The following is an 18721-nucleotide window of genomic DNA, read 5'->3' as shown; positions in this document are numbered from 1 at the left end:
GCAAAGACAAAGTGTCACAATTATCCTTCAGTATATCTGTCCTTTAAGTGATTTAAACCTCTTTACTTTTATTTCACCTGAGATGATTTCCAGATGAAAATATATTTGACCTATATTGCTTAAATCCTAAATGAAATACATGTAATAGCAAGAAAAGTACCCTCATTGCAAGATGCCATTTCTGGAAAGAAAAAAAAAATCATCGCTCATTACTGAATAAATAAAGTGTAAGATATAGCACCCGTTCTTTGGTAAAATTAAATAAAGTGTGTGCTCTAAGTTTTAAGACCTAGCATCACTTCACATTTTTTGAGCTTTAGTTTCTCCATCGTAAATGGGGTGGCAATAATGCAAAAGAGTATCCTGAATTGGAGCCCTGAAATTTGGATGCTGCTACCCCTATGGCCTCCTTCTGACAGTCTGAAATGGTTCTCTGCACAGGATTCCTCAGTTAACATGCTGAGGCCCTTGCCACCTTCCATAGTACTGTTTGGACCACGGATTCTCATCTCATTCAAAGACAGTCCAGTATAGTCTTGCCAACAGCCTGGGGCAAGAAAGCATAGGAACTCTGGCAGAGATCCACACTGAATAGTCACTAGCTGGCCCAATCAAATCTTCTCTTAAGATATTAAATGTGAGACACAGAAAGTCAGGTGATAGAGAAGAGCAGAAGCAAAGAAGCACAGAGAATAAAAGCAATCAACAGAAGCATGAGCAGGTTAAAGTACAGAAAATGAGATCAACAGAAAGTTGTCAGGGTTGTGGTGTAACTCAGTGATAGAGCTTTTGCCTAGCATGCATGAGGCCCTGGGTTTAATGCCCAGCACTATTTTAAAAAATCTAAATAAATAAAAGTATTCAGTAACTGAAGTAAAACATAAAACTGAAAGGGACAAATGAGGTGGTAATCAGAAGTCTTGAGGCCATAGACACCATGAGGGTAGTAGACAGACAGTAGCTACTGAATCAATTGAAAATATAACAACAATAATAAAAATGATAATGAAAAAGCAAATCCCAATTGCTGTGTGCTTCTGTACTCTTTTAAATGCTTTAGTTGTATTTACTTCAATATGTGGATGAGCTCTGTTTCATTTTGTAAAAGAGGAAACAGCCACAGAGAGTTTAAGTAACTTGCTTGAGGTCACAGAGCTAAGTAGCATGATTCAACCCAGTTTGAAAGAGAAGAGTGACTTGAATCTCTGAATTGTGTTTCAGTTCTCATGAGGCCTAGTAGTTCAGTGGTTTCCTGATTTCCTTCATTCCCCAGGTAGTCTCACACTAAATCTTTATCACCTGAGATCATCTGAATACCCCTTAAAGCATTCCCACTTGAAAGAGCATAACTAATGCTTCAAATTTAAATGAGATAATACATGTGAGAGCATTCTACCAACCCTGAAAGAAATGTACTATACAAAGTGAAGTGTTTTTTATTTTGAAACAAAGTGAAAGTATTTAGGGTTATGATCTGGTGATTAAGACAGTCTATCTCTAACTCATATTTCCTTGTGACATTACATTACTTTGGGTCAGCCTCAGGCTGTCTTGGTGGTGTATTTTGCCATACACCCTGAGAATTAAGAGTATATTAGTTTACAACATGTAATTATCATTGCATATTAATTAAACATCATTATATTAATTACTTACCCTGTTCTACTTCATTCCTTCCATAAGAAACTAGAATGAAGAGGCTATGATTATAGAGGTAATGAACAAAGACCAAAGAAAAGGGGTTTGGAAATCGTTTTATCTTTCTACAACCTCTCAGCAGCCAGATCACTTTGGGTCTTGAAGGAGTATAGATTTATTCTAATTGTAATGAGAACAAAGTCAGGACATAATTCACTATCATCTCGTTTCACTAAGAATAAATCCAAAAACCTCCCTCCATAAACCTCATTTTGCTTTTACTGAGTATATTTGTGAGTGTGACCAGCACTTCAAAGAAAGATGCTGCTTTCTTACTGGTTAATTTGTAAGATTCTGAGCTTTCCTATCAGAAATGCCACCATCATGTTGAGAAGGAAGAGTTGGACCCATAGATTTAGCTTTTTTAGGAGAGGCGAATTGCAAATAAATTACAAAGAAGAACCAGTAAGGTGTGTTCTGATCACTAGGCCATGAAATCTGCTGCTACCAGCAAAAGATCTAGTTAGAACTTTATGTCTTAAACTAAAAATCACCTCCATGTGATATTGTTTGAAAAATCATTAGTGTTGGTGTTTCATTCTATTTTGAGAAGGGCATTTTATTCTAAATGTTCAAACCACTGGCTTTGAAATTATTTTAGAAGGTAATAAATATGTCAAATAAAATAACCGCCCCCCCTTCCAAATGCCACTTGGAATCCCCTTTCTATATCTCCTCATGGGTATTAATCTCATAAGGATCTACTTTATTTGTCCTGTCCCATTTTAGACATCAGGGTTGTGTTCAGTTGCCTTCTAAAGCTTTATTTATTTATAGAATAAAAGAGTCATGTGTGTGGAAATAATAACACTTTTGTCAGAAAGTCAGGCAACAACACGGAAACCTGGAATCCAAATGCCACTTGCAGTGGGGCATACTTTCTGGGCAGCAGTAATAGAGCGGGAGGCAGAAAAAGAAATTGCTTGCCTTTCAGCAGAGACCCTCAGACTTCAGTCATCAGATTGTCTGCAAGGCTCACCTGGCAAAATCTCTCAGTTCTGAAATATCTTTGCTCCCACACTCCATCCCACCTCACCATAAACAGTCTCCTGTCCCACTGACTAATGTCTCACTGACCGTAAATAGAGAAAAAGAAAACAAACTATTCTTTCCTGTGATCCTGGGGCTCATCCCAGGCAAGACAATTAATGTGAAACTTTGAACACCCTTCTTGGTCACCCTTTCATGTCCTCTGAGAGCTTATCCTGGAATCTGATTTAATCTTCCCAAGAACCCTAATAGTAAGTGCTATTATTACCACCACTTTGCAGATGTTGAAACTGAGGCCTAGAAGCAGAGGGAATGTCGTGGTGGGGGCGGAGTTTAAAGTGTGCAGCTGTTCAGGACCCCTGATCTTTGAAGGGTTTAACTTGGTTTAATGCTTTACTATAGCCATCTTGAAATTCTTAATACTTTTTTTTTTTTTTTTTTTTTTAAAACAAGGGGCCCTACATTTTGCTCTGGGTCCTGTGAATTATGTCACTTATCCTGCCTAAAAGGGTTTAGTCACTTACCCAGGGTCTCTGTATCAATTTACTAGGGCTGCCATAACAAACTTCCACTATCTGAGAGACTTAAACAACATAAATTTAATTTTTCACAGTTCTGGAGGATGGAAGTCCAAGATCAAAGTGCCTACAGGGTTGATGTCTTCCTGAACCTCTCTTCTTAGTTTGTGGATAATTGCCTTCTGTGTCTTCATGTGATCTTCAAGACCTACAATAATGGCCTCATTATAACTTCTTCATTACCTTTTTTTTTTTTTTCTAATGTGATATTGGGAATTGAACCCACGACCTCATTCATCTCTAGTCCCTTTTTAATTCTCTTTTGATACAGGGTCTCACTAAGTTGGCCAGGCTGGTCTCAAACTTGAGATCCTCTAATCTCAGTCTCCTAAGTAGCTGAGATTATAGGTCTACATCATGCTTGGCTTAATTTACCTTTCTAAAGGCTCTATCTTCAAATAGAGTCATATTCTGAGTTACTGAGATTAGGACCTGCATATATTAATTTGGGGAGGACAACCATAGCAATTGTACCAGCAAGTGGAAGAGCCACTGAAGTTTTTTTTGGGGGGGTGCTGGGGATCGAACCCAGGGACTTGTGCTTGCAAGGCAAAGCACTCTACCGACTGAGCTATCTCCCCAGCCCCAAGCCACTGAAGTTTGTTCCCTTCAGTATGCTCCACTTGTTTGCATGAAATACCCATGTCAACAGATAAGAGCAGCTCTTTTTATCGCTATTTAGAGAAGCAGAGGCACAGAAAGGTCAGTTCTGCTATTATGAACAAAACAGCAGTACAGGAAATGTGCTAGCATCAGGATAGCACTGAATCTAAATCTCAGCCCCCCTGGCACTGACTCTACTGCTGGGCCAGTCCTGCCCTTCACAGCCTACACACAGAGACACGGCTGCCAGGAAAGACGGTCCCTGTACAATTATAGGTTCTTCGGCTGTCTGCCTTTGTAGATTTCAAAATAGCACAGTTGACTCTGCTTTGAGTCAGGAAAAAAGAAAACATCACGACTCTTCTACTCAAAAGTCATACAAAGACACCTCTGTGGACCAAATCCAACACACTGTAGTCCAGGCTCCTTATCTGGTTCTTACTGGCTCCAAGCTGTGAGCAGTGAGAAGTGAGTTTGCTGAGATAACCAGGGATTAAGGTAACTCATTTAAATGATAAGACAGGAAACTCATTTCCAGTTTGGACATGATAGTATTTTAATGTGAGAAGTTCTGAAGAATGGACTGAAGACTGGGGCGTGTTACAAGTGGCAAGGAGGGGACAAATACGTTTTCTTTTCTTAGTTGGTGACAGCTGAGAAGCAGAAGCATTTGTTATGCTTTGGCTCACTAGGACAGTGGAGTGAGAAGATTGACATCAGAGACAGAGGATGCTGCTTTTAGTCCTGTCTTTGCCACTAGCTCTGAGAAAGTTACTTTACCTCTCCAGAACTTCCTTTCTTTTCTGCAAATTGGTGCTTTCAAGTCCCACTCTAGCTCTCAAATTCAGCATCATCCATGGGGTACAGTAAATATTCTTTGTCCAAATGAGAGATCATTGCATATAGTTTTTCATTTAAATTCAGTTCCTATGGCATATGCCTATAATCCTAGCAACTCAGGAGGCCAAGGCAGGAAGGTCACAAATTGGAGGCTAGACTGGGGAACTTAACAAGACCCTGTCTCAAAATTAAGAAGTTTAAAAATGGCTGAGGGTATGTATGCAGTGGTTGAGCACCACCGGATTCAATCCCCAGTACCACAAAAAAGAATTTTAAAAAAATCAGTTTCTTATTATTGCAATGTAATGTTCTATAATTTATTATTTTAAAATAATTTCCCTTTATGGTTAAAAAAATCAGCTGGGCATGGTGGCACACGCCTGTAATCCCAATAGCTCAGGAGGCTGAGGCAGGAGGATTGTGAGTTCAAAGTCAGCCTCAGTAACCACAAGGCACTAAGCAACTCAGTGAGAGACCCTGTCTCTAAATAAAATACAAAATAGGGCTGGGGGGTGTGACTCAGTGGTTGGGTGCCCCTGAGTTCAATCCCTGGTACCAAAACAAAACAAAACAAAAAAACAAATCATACATCCGTGGGGAAACCAGAAAACAATACCTTGTTCAAGTGATCAAAATTCACATCACCAGGGGCTGGGGAGATAGCTCAGTCGGTAGAGTGCTTGCCTTACAAGCTATGAGGCTCCGGTTTCGATCCCCAGCACCGCCAAAAAAAAAAAAAAAAAAAAAAAAATTCACATCACCATAGCAAATATAACACCACTTAGGTAGTACCCTGGCTCAAAATGCATAATCTGATTCTAGTCACAAAGAAACAATTCAACAAACTCAAACTGAGGGGCATTCTGTAAAATAATTGGCCTACTCTTTTAAAAGATGTCATGAGTATGAACGATAATAAAAGTATTGAAAAAGTCATTCAGTTAAAAGATGATTTAAAATAACAAGTACTATTATTATATGTGTCAATAAAGGATGTGACAATACATGCAATATAATATTGAACTAGATCTTATATGGAAAAGAATTTCTATGAAGAACTGTATTGGGACAATTGACAAAACTAGAATATGTGTAGTAGATTTAAATAATGTATTGATGTTAAATTTCCTAAATTTCATAATCATACTGTTGAGTTGTAAGAGAATATTATTCTTCTTAGGATATATACATTCAAATATTTTGAAGAAAAGGGAATGATATATGCAGACTTTCAAATGATTCAGGAACAATAAATATATAGAGAGAAATCAATAAGGCAAAAATGTGGTCAAATGTTCAATACTAGTGAATCTGGGTAGATAGCTTATGAAATTTCCTTATTCTATTCTTGCAAATGTTTTAAGTTTGATATTATTTTAAAATGAAAAATGTATTCAGTAATAAATATTCATTGAATAAATTTTCAGAAGAAAAAAATCACTTGCAATCCCACTACCCAGAGATGCCTGTTAAATTTTTGCAAAGGCTCTATTTTTTCAGAAGAAATGGATAGTGTGAATGTTTGTTGTACTTCAGGAAAGGTAGCATATTGGGCCCATACTTGGTTTGTTGGGACTTATATTCTAATCTAATCAATGGTGCCCAAGAGGAAGTGCTAGAAGCTTTTGAGAAAGATGCTCCTCCTTCCCTGATATTTTCTTATGTTGCATGCTGTGTCACTTAAAAATGTTTGGAGCAATGGTAGCCATCTTGGTACCATGAGGGGAAAGCCGAAAGAATGGAAGATAGGGTGATTCAGAGCACTGACATCATTGAACTGCTTAATTAACTGACTCTAGAACCACCCTGGTTGTGGATATTTTGCCAGATTACATAATAAATAGCCTGGTTCTTAAGCCAATATTATTTAGAAATTTTGTTACAGAAGCATCCCAAGTCTTAAACTTCTAATCAAACACAATAATGCAACTGTCTGCTTTGCTCATTTATTAAATATACATGCACAAAAGCCTTATAGCAAAAACCCTTCCAAAGGAAAGAAGTCATGATAACAAATGTGATTTTTGAGTTTATGGCAATCCCACCATTCAGAAGCTAAAAGGAACACAAGTTTCCAGGCTGGGACAGACAATGTAAGCTCCTGCCTAAAAATAGGAAAGTAAGTTACCCTCATGCTCTGGAGTAAAGAGGCCCTGAAAGTTAGAAAAAAGTAACTGGCCTTTAGACTTGCTTTGCCTTCCAGAAGGGAATTCAATTTGAGAATCTATAGAGATTGTGGAGGAAACAGGAAAGGTTGTTATCCCTGGAGAATCTCAATGCCTGTGCTTCACATGCAGCCTGGGTGAAGAATGGGCAATGGGTCATTCCCAGCCTATGACTGTGACCTTTGCATCATTGTGGCTTCTGAGAATAGTGGTCAATGGAAGAAACATTGCCAGAGAGGACAAAGATGACACCTACCCATAAGTAAAATATAAAGAAAATAAAATCACTCAATTTATATATATATATATATATATATATATATATATATATATATATATATATATATGTATGTTTGGTGATGCTGAGAATCAAACCCAGGGCTTTGTGCATGCTAGGAACGTATTCTACCACTAAGCTACATCTTCAGTCCCTAAATCACTCAAATTATTTTAAAGACAAGTTATATATAGAAATAAAAATATGGTATAAAGAATTCAAACTGATCTTTGAAAAATAATTTTCTAACCTGCCTCTGCCCCCACTTCCTCAGTTTCTCTCCTCAGGTTTGAATCTAAGAGCCTTGAACAATGAGAGGCATACATAGTAGGACTACAGATGGGTTAATTCAGTGCTCATTAATACCAGTGATCACCCAGGCTTTTTCTGTCTTTCTGTGGTATCTACTGACTTTGTCTTAATGATTGTGGGCCCAAACCAGTTGCAATATTACTTAAGGAATTTCAAACATCAAATCTGTACACAGTGATAGTCAAAGTGTGTGTGTGTGTGTGTGTGTGTGTGTGTGAGAGAGAGAGAGAGAGAGAGAGAGAGAAAGAGATTTTTCTACTCTTTTTTAAAATTTTTTTATTTGTTCTAATTTATTATACATGACAGTAGAACACATTTATACATTTCGATAGCTCATACATAAATGGAATGTAATTTCTCAACTGTCTCTTTTTAAGGAAATTCTTACACAGAAATCTCCCCTCCTCCAGCAGATACACTGTACCTTCCAATCTCGTTGGCCAGAATTGAATCACTATGTTTCCATCTACATCAATATTGGCAGGGTGCTCAGGGTCACTGTGATTGACTTAGGCCAATACCATGCAGAGTTAGGCAGAGGACAGTAGTATGAATGTTAAGAATCAGTCTGCCTTTTCCCCACTTCTGCTTGGCTATAGACCCAAGGTCTTTCACTTGAAGATACAGTCTTATTAGGTCCCAATCTGAGGTGAGTAATATAATCTTAGACTCAATTCCACTCATAAGTGAATTTGATTTTATTTCCTTGGGACATGTATTAGAGTCTTCCAGAGAACATAATCAATAGGATAGATAAATGATAGAAAAATCAATACATGGATGATAAATATACAGACAGACAGATAGATACTTGGTTATACATGGAGCATGTTCGTCCTCCTCTTCTTTATTTTTCATTTAGGCAAAAACCTCTGGTGAATCTAACCCTTTTCCTCCCTATGATTACTTAACCTTTTAAAGTTTTGACTCCCTCATCTACAGCTTACTCCTCTTCTTTCAACCTTTTGGCATTCGGAGTGAAATAATCACTCTTAGGAAATTTCATTAATTACAATGCTATTATTACTACTTCTAAAAGGACATATTTGCTGATATTACATATATAATGTTGTGATGCTTATATAGTCCTGGTTTAGTCTATGCTCTTGTAGAACTTACATTTTAATGAAAAAAGACATAAAAACAATAAAACTAATAAATAAATAAACAGAACAAGGAAGAAAGAATGGAAGGAATGCAACTTTACCATGATGGTCACTTGGGCCTCATTGAAATGATGATATACGTACAATAACCATCAACTATCAAATTCCAGAATATTTTCATTGATTCAAAAAGAAGCCCCATATTAATTACTAGTTAACTCTCTCCCCAGCTCCGAACAGCCATTAATCTACCTTGCCTATAAGGGTTTGTCTCTTCGGGACATTTTAGGTACGTGGACTTATACAATATGTGGCCTTTTTGTCTGATGTCTTTTACTTAGCATGTGGGATTGCTGCATCATGTATTTTACTTCTTCAATTACTATTTTCCAAAGTAGCTGTATCATTTTATATTTCCACCAGTAAAGTATTAGTGTTCCAATTTCTCCACATCTTCACCAACACCTCTTATTATCTGTCTTTTTTATTATAGGTAAGAACATGAGGGTTGAGCCAAGATTTGAAGGTGCTATGGAAATGAGCCACGTGGATATCAAGGGGTGGAGACTTCCAGGCAGAAGGGCCAGCGAGGGCCAAACCCTTGAGATGAGAGTGTGCCTGATGTGTCCCAGAAACAGGAGAGGTGTCATGGAGAGAATAAGAAGAATAGGATGAGGTTAGAGGGCTAACAGGACAGTGGCCAAATAAAGGTAGTTGAAAGTCCTCATGAAGACTTTAACTTTGACTCTAAAAGAAATGGGAAGCCACTAAGGGATTTTTAAGAGAGACATGATTATAAAGAGACCCACATTATAAATAGTATCACTTCAAATTATGTGAATTATATATGAGGGTAGAATTAAAGACAGTTGAAAGTGATTTTGGGGGCTGGGGATATAGAGCGCAGTTGTTAGAGTGCTTGCTTAGCATGCATAAGGCCCTGGGTTCAATAGCCAGCATCATCAACAACAACAACAACAACAAAAGTGATTTGGTAGATTTTTGCAATAAGGGTGGCCCACAGGGTAGTTGGTAGCAGGAAGGTAGTGAGAAGGGGTTGAATTCTGCATAAATTTTAAGGTCAAAGCAACAAGACTTTCTGAAAGACTGTGATATATGAAAAAGGAGTCAAATATGGGCTTCACAGTTTGTGGTTCACTCATTTTTACTTCAAGTATATTATATAAGGAAGTATATGCAAATTCATTTTTTTTCACTATTAGGTCAGACCAAAGTTTTTAATTAACTTAATCTCACATGTTTAAAAATATTGTTCACTGTAATAATAACAACATTCTATAACCTATTAAATATCAGGTCCTTTAATTCAACTGTCTCATGAGGCAGGTATTATTTTCCTCAATTTATACATGTGTAAGCAAAGGCGTGATTAATAATTGACAGATTCCCTAATTCTTGTCTCAGCTTCCAATTTAGGACCAGTCTGAGAAAGCCAAGTATGCACCCTAACCCTTCATACAGGATGTCCTGCTTCTAGTTAGCCTGCCTATAGCTTCCCCGGCCAGCAGTCTGCAACCAGGACATACTTGAAGCCTTCCCTTTTCCCATTGTAAAACTTGCCCACTATTCTGTCTCCACCATACTGCAGCTAATGGTGACTAAGTCCCTTGATATTGCTGGTTTTTGTTTATTTCTGCAGGTGTCATAGGTCAAGTTCCCTGGGAAATGAACTCCGAGATGAAGACTTGCAGGTAGGTTTATTGGGGAATACTCTCAGGGTGGAATCTGTGAAGTGGGTGATGGGAATGGGTTGAACAAATGGAGAATTTGATGTGTGTCACAATTGCACTAGAGGCCTCAGCTGATCCCATGGGGAGCTCTGGGGCTGGAATGACCCCTCAGAATTGTGCCCTGGATTAGTCACTGGATGCTGGACACCCTTAGAGAAGGAAGGGAGCCATAAGAGGCAGTTCTCTTTGAGCAAAAGCAAGTCCAAGAAAGGGTTTCAGAGCTCAATTCTCAACAGTCAACAGTCTAAGGAGCTAGAAGACAGTAGTGGCCCTCTTGCCAGAGGGAGAGTTTGGATGACCCCACAAAACACACAGTTCCTGGCAGAACATGTCTTTAACCCAACTTTGAATCCAAGTTCAAAGCTCTTGTCACTACATTATAGCTGTTTTCATTCAAAAAACAGACGAATGGAAATTTTGTGAACATTTGTTTTCTTTCCTCATAGTCTAAAACTGAGGCCATATTTGTACAATGATTCAGACATTTTTCATAAATGATCCAGAGCATGGCGGTGGGCTCAAATGATTATGGCATTAAAAGATTTGAAATAAAACCTAGTCCAACCAACCAAAAGCAGTTACTTGAATTATCACATGTGCAGATCCTACCATCTTAATATCACAGTCCTTTACTAAATGTTCCCCTCACTAGGTAGAACAGAACAATGTGACTTCCAGTTTTCCAGCTCAAGGTGCTGACAAATAGAAAATAAATTGATGTGCAAGTAGTGTCATTCCCACTTGAAGGATATTCACCTCCAGAAACAATTATTCCATCTTAGTCAAAACTTTTAAAGTAGATTTTGGAAGTTACAAAAATATTGATTTATTCTTTAAAACACCCTTATTTTCTACCATATTTCCCCACTAGTATTACATGATTGTCACACAACTTTTAGCTTGATTTGACCTACTTAAACTCAGTATTTCCCTTTTGAGGTTTACAAGTCAATTAGTTGGTACTGTATCTAGTAAGGGATTTTACCTAAGGGTTATCAGAAACATACACCAAGTTCTGTGTACAGATTGGTCTGAATAGTCCTGTCATTCGTGAACAAGCTGCTGTGACTTTTTAAAAATATGTCTTCCTGCATATACACTCATTATCACAAGACCCTTTAAACATATAAATCATTGTTCCCCAAACTGTTGACTCCTTCCCTTTCTGTATGTCCTGGAGATTCCCTCCCCCTCCTTCCTCCTCCTCCTCTTCCTCTCCCTCAGAAGAAAGTCATCTCTCCATTAACCTTGTTAATGACTAATTTGAAACCTCATTAGCCCATAACATAACATGGTGGTTCTTTGGATTATAAGAATTGCTAGGGAATCTATTAAAATAGAAAATATCAGAGGTTCATCCTATTTGTAAAGAATCAGAACTTCTGCAGGTAATGCTCAGGTAAATGTATAATTAAATGTCTCTTTTTAGAATTCTGTTAATATCACAGCATAAGTAGCACTCAAACAAATTGCACATTTCTAGCAATGAATTAAGTTTTCTGCACAGAGGATATCAGGATAAGAGTGACATTTGGAGTTTGTACTGAAGTAGGAGGAAGAGGTTGGACACCTGAGGAATTTTCAGAAAGGAGTTTTATTGACTACAGCATTCAGGGGTGGCCCTTGCCTAAGAATTCTTCCTCTGAACAAAGATTTTGGAAATACTTTGAATTTTATACCCAGTGCCAGGGGTAGGGAGGACTGGAGGTTCACATGACAAGTGCTATCTGTTTCATCCTCTAGACCAGACACAGGTTTCACAAGTTTTTATCAAGAAAACAGAGGTAATATCTTTTTTGTATGACACACTTGCAGACTAACTCTGACACACTTTTTGTGTGTAAACCTGGCATTTACAAGAAAGAGGAACTACCAACCACAGTAATCTCTGCAGACATCCTGATGATCTGACAAAAGAAGCAGCTTAATTTTGGTAAGGGTCTTTTGGGTGGGGGTCCCTGCTCTGCTTCAGTACTGTCCAAGGTTGGGTGCATAATGGCAGTCTTTGGGAAGAGAAACAACAGACTGTATTTCTCAACAGTGATGCATTTGTATAAGGCCGATTAGAATGGTAACAATATAAATGCAAAGAATGGTAGCTGATCTAAGAAAAATTACTATAGAAGAATTGGGATGACCCAGTGATTGCTGGAATGCAAAAATCAAAAAAGTAGTGAACAGCCATAAAGAAGAATGAAATTATGTCATTTGCCAGTAAAATAGATAGAACTGGAGCTATCATGCTAAGTGAAATAAGCCAGTTCCAAAAACCAAAGGCCAAAGGCTGAATGTTCTCTCTGCTATGCAGATACTGACTTACAATAGGCAGTGAAGTTTTGTGGGATTGGATTGAGGGGTGGTGGGGGGCAGTGATGGGAAGGGAGTGAATGGGAATGGGAAAGACAGTAGAATGAATGGGACATAACTTTCCTCTGTTCATATATGAATTCACAACCAGTACAACTCCACATCATGTACGACCACAAGAGTGGGAAGTTATACTCCATATACATATGATATGTCAAAATACATTCTACTCTCATGTATAACTAAAAAGAACAGCAACAGATAAAGGTAGCGAAGGAGTTGAAAGTTACTTCAAAGGTGTGAGGAAACATTGGAAAAATATTGACAAATTATTGGATAAATATTGAATATCGTGCTGGCTGAGGTAATAGGGAGGTTACCAAGATAAGGACATCTAGTTTAATTTAATTTAATGGGTATGTATTGAGTACTTAATATATACACAGCATTTTCCTATAGTGTACTAAGGTAGAGTCCCCAAATTTGGATTTACATCAAACATAGCTAGGAAGATATATTTCGTTTATTTTATTTATTTATTTATTTATTTATTTATTTATTTATTTTTTGATGCTGGGGATTGAACCCAGGGCCTAGCACATGCTAAGCAGATGCTCTACCACCAAGTTATACCCCCTAGCTTGTGAAATTTTTTTAAATAAAATTCTTGGCTGTAATCCCAGTGACTCAGGAGGCTAAGACAGAAGGATCACAAGTTCAAGGCCAGCCAAGGCAATTTAGTGAGACTGTCTCAAAATTAGAATAAGTTTGTGTGTGTGTGTCTGGGGATGTGGTTCAGTGGTAAAGTGACCCTGAATTCAACCCCAAGTACTAAATAAATAGATAAATTAATAAAATAAAAATAATGTTCCTGGACCCCACATTAACTCTACTAAATCTAAATATCTGTGGGGGTGGTGGGATTGGAAATCTCTAATATGTGAAGTTCCCCCAAATTATTCTGATGCATCCAGTCAGTGGGCTATTCCTGAGACTACAAAAATGAGTGAAGTGTGGTGTTTGTTTTTAAGGAATAAACAAAACAGTTTGGCAAGTTCTATGCTAAAGCAACTTTCCTAACTTTGTCTAATATGCCTGACTTCTAAGTTGTACTAATTTGTTTTCCCTCTGAAATGCTTTTTCCTCCTCTCTACCATGAAAATATCTATCCTTCAAGATCCATTCAAATGGATCATATTTCATATTCCTTTGTCACTACCTACCACTCCATGCCCATTACACAACCAAATTTCATAAAATCTACCCTTACCTGACTTCTTCTCCATCACCGTCTTTTCATTCCCTCCTTTAGACTACCCAGATCACTGGATAACCTTTTAACTAATCTCCAACACTCCATCTGCCCTCCTACATCATTTAGTCTTTATGGTTCTATTAATTTTGCACAGTTCAATTAAAACTATTTTTATATTAAAAATAAGTGTATTTCTCCATTACCTACAAAGTTAGGGGTAAAATGCTTAACATTCAAAATTCACTACTCTATGAGTTAGGCTCCCTCTGATTGTAAGTAACAGAACCACCTCTGTCTAATTAAGCAGAAAAAGATATAGACTAGTTCACAAAATCAAAGTTGCAATCATTTCCATTCTTTGCACGATTCTTCTTAAAATTCTCATTCTTAAAGGTTGTTTGATGCAACATAGTTCTAATTCTTATTAATAGGAAGACAGGGCATCAACTGAAAAACCACCTATAAATATGCTTACTGGGAAAGATAGATCCTTCAAGGCAAAATCAGGGTGTTGTTACCACAAGGAAAAACAAATATTAAGGAGAAAAATCAAGAAATGTCCACTATATTTGCAAAAGGTTCCAATCCAATGAGTAAAATTGGACACAGAGGAGGGAATTCGTTCCTTCTTTTTTTTTTTTTTGCGGGGTACGGGGATTGAGCCAGGGCCTTAGTGCTTGTAAGGCAAGCACTCTACCCACTGAGTATCTACCCAGCCCATGTTCCTTCTTTTCTGAGACATTAGAGGTCAGAATGGGGACAATAATAGTTTAAGGGGAGCTCGTACTTGACTGTCTCAGTGTACTGCATGTTGGGGGGAGAAGGAAGGCTAGTGGTTTCAAGTGTTTATAACAAAGTATGCAACGATTCAAGAAGTCACTATGAGTCATTAGGGTAAAGATTAACTTTCATATTCGTGTGAATTATAATGTGTTTCACAAATACTGAAGAGTATTTTTAAAAAATAAGTGAACCCTCATAATACAGGAACAGCCAGAATTTTATTGGGGAGAAAGTACAGTAGTGTAACACTAGCTTCTGTATCATCTTTAGGAGGGTAACAAGTCTTCTACTTCCAAGTTCAAGAAAGGTCCGATCATCTCCCGAAGTTCCACATTGTGCGGCGTCCAAGTATGCTAGGCAGCACCCTTTCAAAGATAAACGTAGCATCCACAAACAAGAGTAACATGAAATTCCAGTGAAGGTGAGGACGTAAAACATGATGAAATATCTCAGTGCTCGTTTCCTAGGAGGAAAGAAAACATCTGTGTTAAAAAAAAAAAAAAAAGCCAGGAGAGAACCCCATTAATAGGACTCCTCCATCCACGTCGCTTTAAAACTTGGAGTAGGTAACTAAACTTGACCTCAGTTCACATCTGTAAAAGAAGGGGTTTGGAACAGATGAGTGCTCAAGCCCACACTGGGGCTGGCAATGGAATCTAACATTGGACAGCCATGAGGTAATAAAACCCTGGATGTGGTGGGGATCTTCTCACACTCCAGCAGGTTGCTCCAGCTCTGCCTGGCTTGTGAGGTGTGGGATACCTATTTGGGGGCATGTAAAGGCACGGGCAGTTAGATTTGCTTCATGGATGTGTATTAGTCAGCCTTAGTGTTGCTGTGACCAAAATACACAACAAAACAACCTAGAGGAGGAAAAGTTTATCTGGGCTCATGGTTTCAGAGGTCTCAGGCTATAGACGGCTGACTCCGTTGCTCTGGGCTGCGGTGAGGCAGAACCTCATGGGGGAAGGGCCCAGTGGAGGAAAGCTGCTTAGCTCATGGCAGGGTTAAAGAAGCCAGGAGATTTACAGGGACACCTCATATCCAAATCATAACAGGACACAAATATGTCATGATGGTAGGAATTAAGTTCTCTCTATCACCAGTTTTGTTCTGGCATCAGATTTTCCCTTATAAAGTAATCTAAGCTTTTTCAAATCCTTTTTTTTTTTTTTTTTTTTTTTGCAGTGCTGGGGATCAAACTCAGGGCCTTGTGCTTGAGAGGCAAGCACTCTACCAGCTGAGCTATCTCCCCAGCCCTCAAATCCTTTTTGAACTGTACCTATGGTGTATCATATTCATTTGATATTAAGTCCTTGCATTTTTATTTTCTAATTGTATATGCAATATATGACTAGGGCAGAAAATCTAGAAAATCCAGAAAAACATAAAGAAGAAAAGAAATGACATAGATAATCCCATTACCTGGAGATAAATACTGTAGAATTCATTTCATAAGAGAAAATCTGGGGGCACAGGTAAAGCCAGCTATGGATCTATTTTGTGACCTAACCCAAGTGGATTTTAGAAACCAGAGCTAATTTTCTTAGCATTATACCCCGTGCTATCCCTTGGCAGTTGCATAAGTAATTGATTTTACCTCACAGATTGATCGAAGAACCAACATTCTTAAGATACTCTATTTAAAAAAATATTTCTAGTGTAGATGGACACAATAACTTTATTTTATTTACCATTTTTATGTGGTGCTGAGGATCAAACCCAGTGCCTCGCCAACGCGAGGCAAGCGCTCCCCACTGAGCTACAACTCTAGCCAAGATACTCTATTAGAAGGGGCTTTGAGGGCTGCTAACATGAAGTATATTTCTTCTTTCTTATGAAAAGGAACAAACACTCACTACCAAAACATATCTAGTAAATAAACACTCTGTTCTTCGTAGCTTCCTAAAATAGTCATCTTTGAAATATAAACTAGAACTTTTTCTAAAAAACACTTTTTAACATTAAGAGTTTTTTAATTTTAATAAAAAATTCTCAATGACAGATAACTTGGGAAAGAGAAAAATGAAGAAATTATAATCCCATAACTTGAACATAACCGGATTTTAAAAAATCTTTCCTTCCTTTCCTCCCTTCGTTCACTTATCCTTTCTATTGTGTTTTAGGGGTTGATTGGTTTGTTTTTTTCTTTTTTTCCCCCTTTTTCTCTTTGTATCATTCCAGGTTTATTTCCCCTACAGTGAGTACTCAAGGTATAGATGGACTCATATCTCATATTTGTTTTTTTTTTTTTTTTGGACACTATTGAATCACTTGATTTTAATTTGCAATGACTTAACTTTCTAAAAGTTCTTAAATATTCTATTAAGCAAATACAAGTATATATATGTAGTATCTATTTTAAAGGGTTCAGACATATTTCTCTGGAAAACATTACAACTATTAAATTAAAATAAGGTTTTTATAACATTCTCTTAGTGTTTTTAATAATTTTATTCATTTAAAACTTATTTTTATAAAAATAAAAATATTCTTTTAACTTTTTTTTATTGTAAACAAATGGGATACATGTTGTTTCTCTGTTTGTACATAGAGTAAAGGCATACCATTTGTGTAATCATAAATTTACATAGGGTAATGTTGGTTGATTCATTCTGTTATTTTTTCCCTTCCCCCCACCCCTCCCACCTCTCTTTTCCCTCTATACAGTCCTTCCTTCCCCCATTCTTGCCCCCCTCCCTAACCCTAACTCTAACCCTAAAACTAACCCCTCCCACGCCCCCATTATGTATCATCATCCACTTATCAGCGAGATCATTCTTCCTTTGGTTTTTGAGATTGGCTTATCTCACTTAGCATGATATTCTCCAATTTCATCCATTTGCCTGCAAATGCCATAATTTTATCATTCTTTATGGCTGAGTAATATTCCATTGTATATATATGCCACAGTTTCTTTATCCATTCATCAACTGAAGGGCATCTAGGTTGGTTCCACAATCTGGCTATGGTGTGCTTTTAACTTTGAATGCTATTTAATTTTCAAAACTTTCCACACAAAAAAATCTTCAGTCTTTTCCAAAATGTTCATGTTATTTGTGGTCATTACACAAGGGGTCAGTACAGAAAGGGAACTGAAGGATTGAGGGGCAATCCCAAGAAGAGGCCACCTTCTGAAGCTAAAAATAGCACAAAATAATACATAATTTTGAATAATTATACAAGGTAAACCTCCTCAAAATGTTAGCAGTACATAAATATGCTTTAATGGAACTAATATGCTTCCAGTTCTTTAACAAGAGAGTGGGGTAAAAGTCTTAATCTTAATTAAGTTGTATTGATGTGAGAAAAAGATGGCAAACTCAACTGGATTATAATCTTCCTGTATAACAATAAAGTAATAACTGAGAGACATTTGCTTATTTACTTATTTATGTTTTTGAGATGCACTTCACATCCCATGAAATCCACCCTTTAAAGTTTATGCTTCAGTGGCATTTAGTTTAGTAACAACGTTGTACCACCAATGTCACCATCTAATTCCAGGAAATATCATCTTCCCAAAAAGAAACCCCATATTCATGAGCAGTCACTCTTTCCCTATTCTCTATGATACTCTAGTCTTATAATCAATGAGCTACTTGCAAGTCTGGATGGATTTCCTCTTTTGAACATTTCAGAAAAGAGTATCATATAATACATGTCCTTTTGTGTCTGTCTTCTTGTATTTAGCATAATGTTTTTTCAGATCATCCATGTTGTATCAGTACTTCATTCTTTTTGTGCCTAATACTTGATCGTGTGGATCTACCACTTTGTGTTTATTTGTTTTATTCATCAGTTAATGAACATTTGGGTTGTTTCTACTTTGGAACTCTTAAGAATAATGCTGCCATAAACATTCTTGTACAGGTTTTTGTGTGGACATATGTCTGACTAGAACATATATACCTACAGGTGGAATTGCTGGGTCACATGGTAACTCTGTTGAACATTTTTAGGAATTACCAAACTCTTTTCCAAAGTGGCTGTATCATTTTACAATCCCACCAGCAATGTATGAGGGTCCCAGTTTCTCCACATCTTCTTTAATAC

At 37.4% G+C, this 18721-nt stretch overlaps 1 protein-coding gene across 1 annotated transcript in view; it reads right to left on the bottom strand.

Moving 5' to 3' along the window:
* Nucleotides 1-14931: 14931 nt before the first annotated feature.
* Nucleotides 14932-18721, bottom strand: part of Smco2 (single-pass membrane protein with coiled-coil domains 2) — a 32249-nt gene continuing 28459 nt past the window's right edge. Inside the window, 3 exon segments of the mRNA XM_047551443.1 lie at nt 14932-14993; nt 14996-15064; nt 15067-15128. Coding sequence (XP_047407399.1) covers nt 14932-14993; nt 14996-15064; nt 15067-15128 — 193 coding nt within the window.

This window comes from Sciurus carolinensis, chromosome 4, assembly GCF_902686445.1.
Source record: "Sciurus carolinensis chromosome 4, mSciCar1.2, whole genome shotgun sequence".
Classification (NCBI taxonomy): domain Eukaryota; kingdom Metazoa; phylum Chordata; class Mammalia; order Rodentia; family Sciuridae; genus Sciurus; species Sciurus carolinensis.
This window is presented reverse-complemented; position numbering and strand designations above follow the sequence as displayed.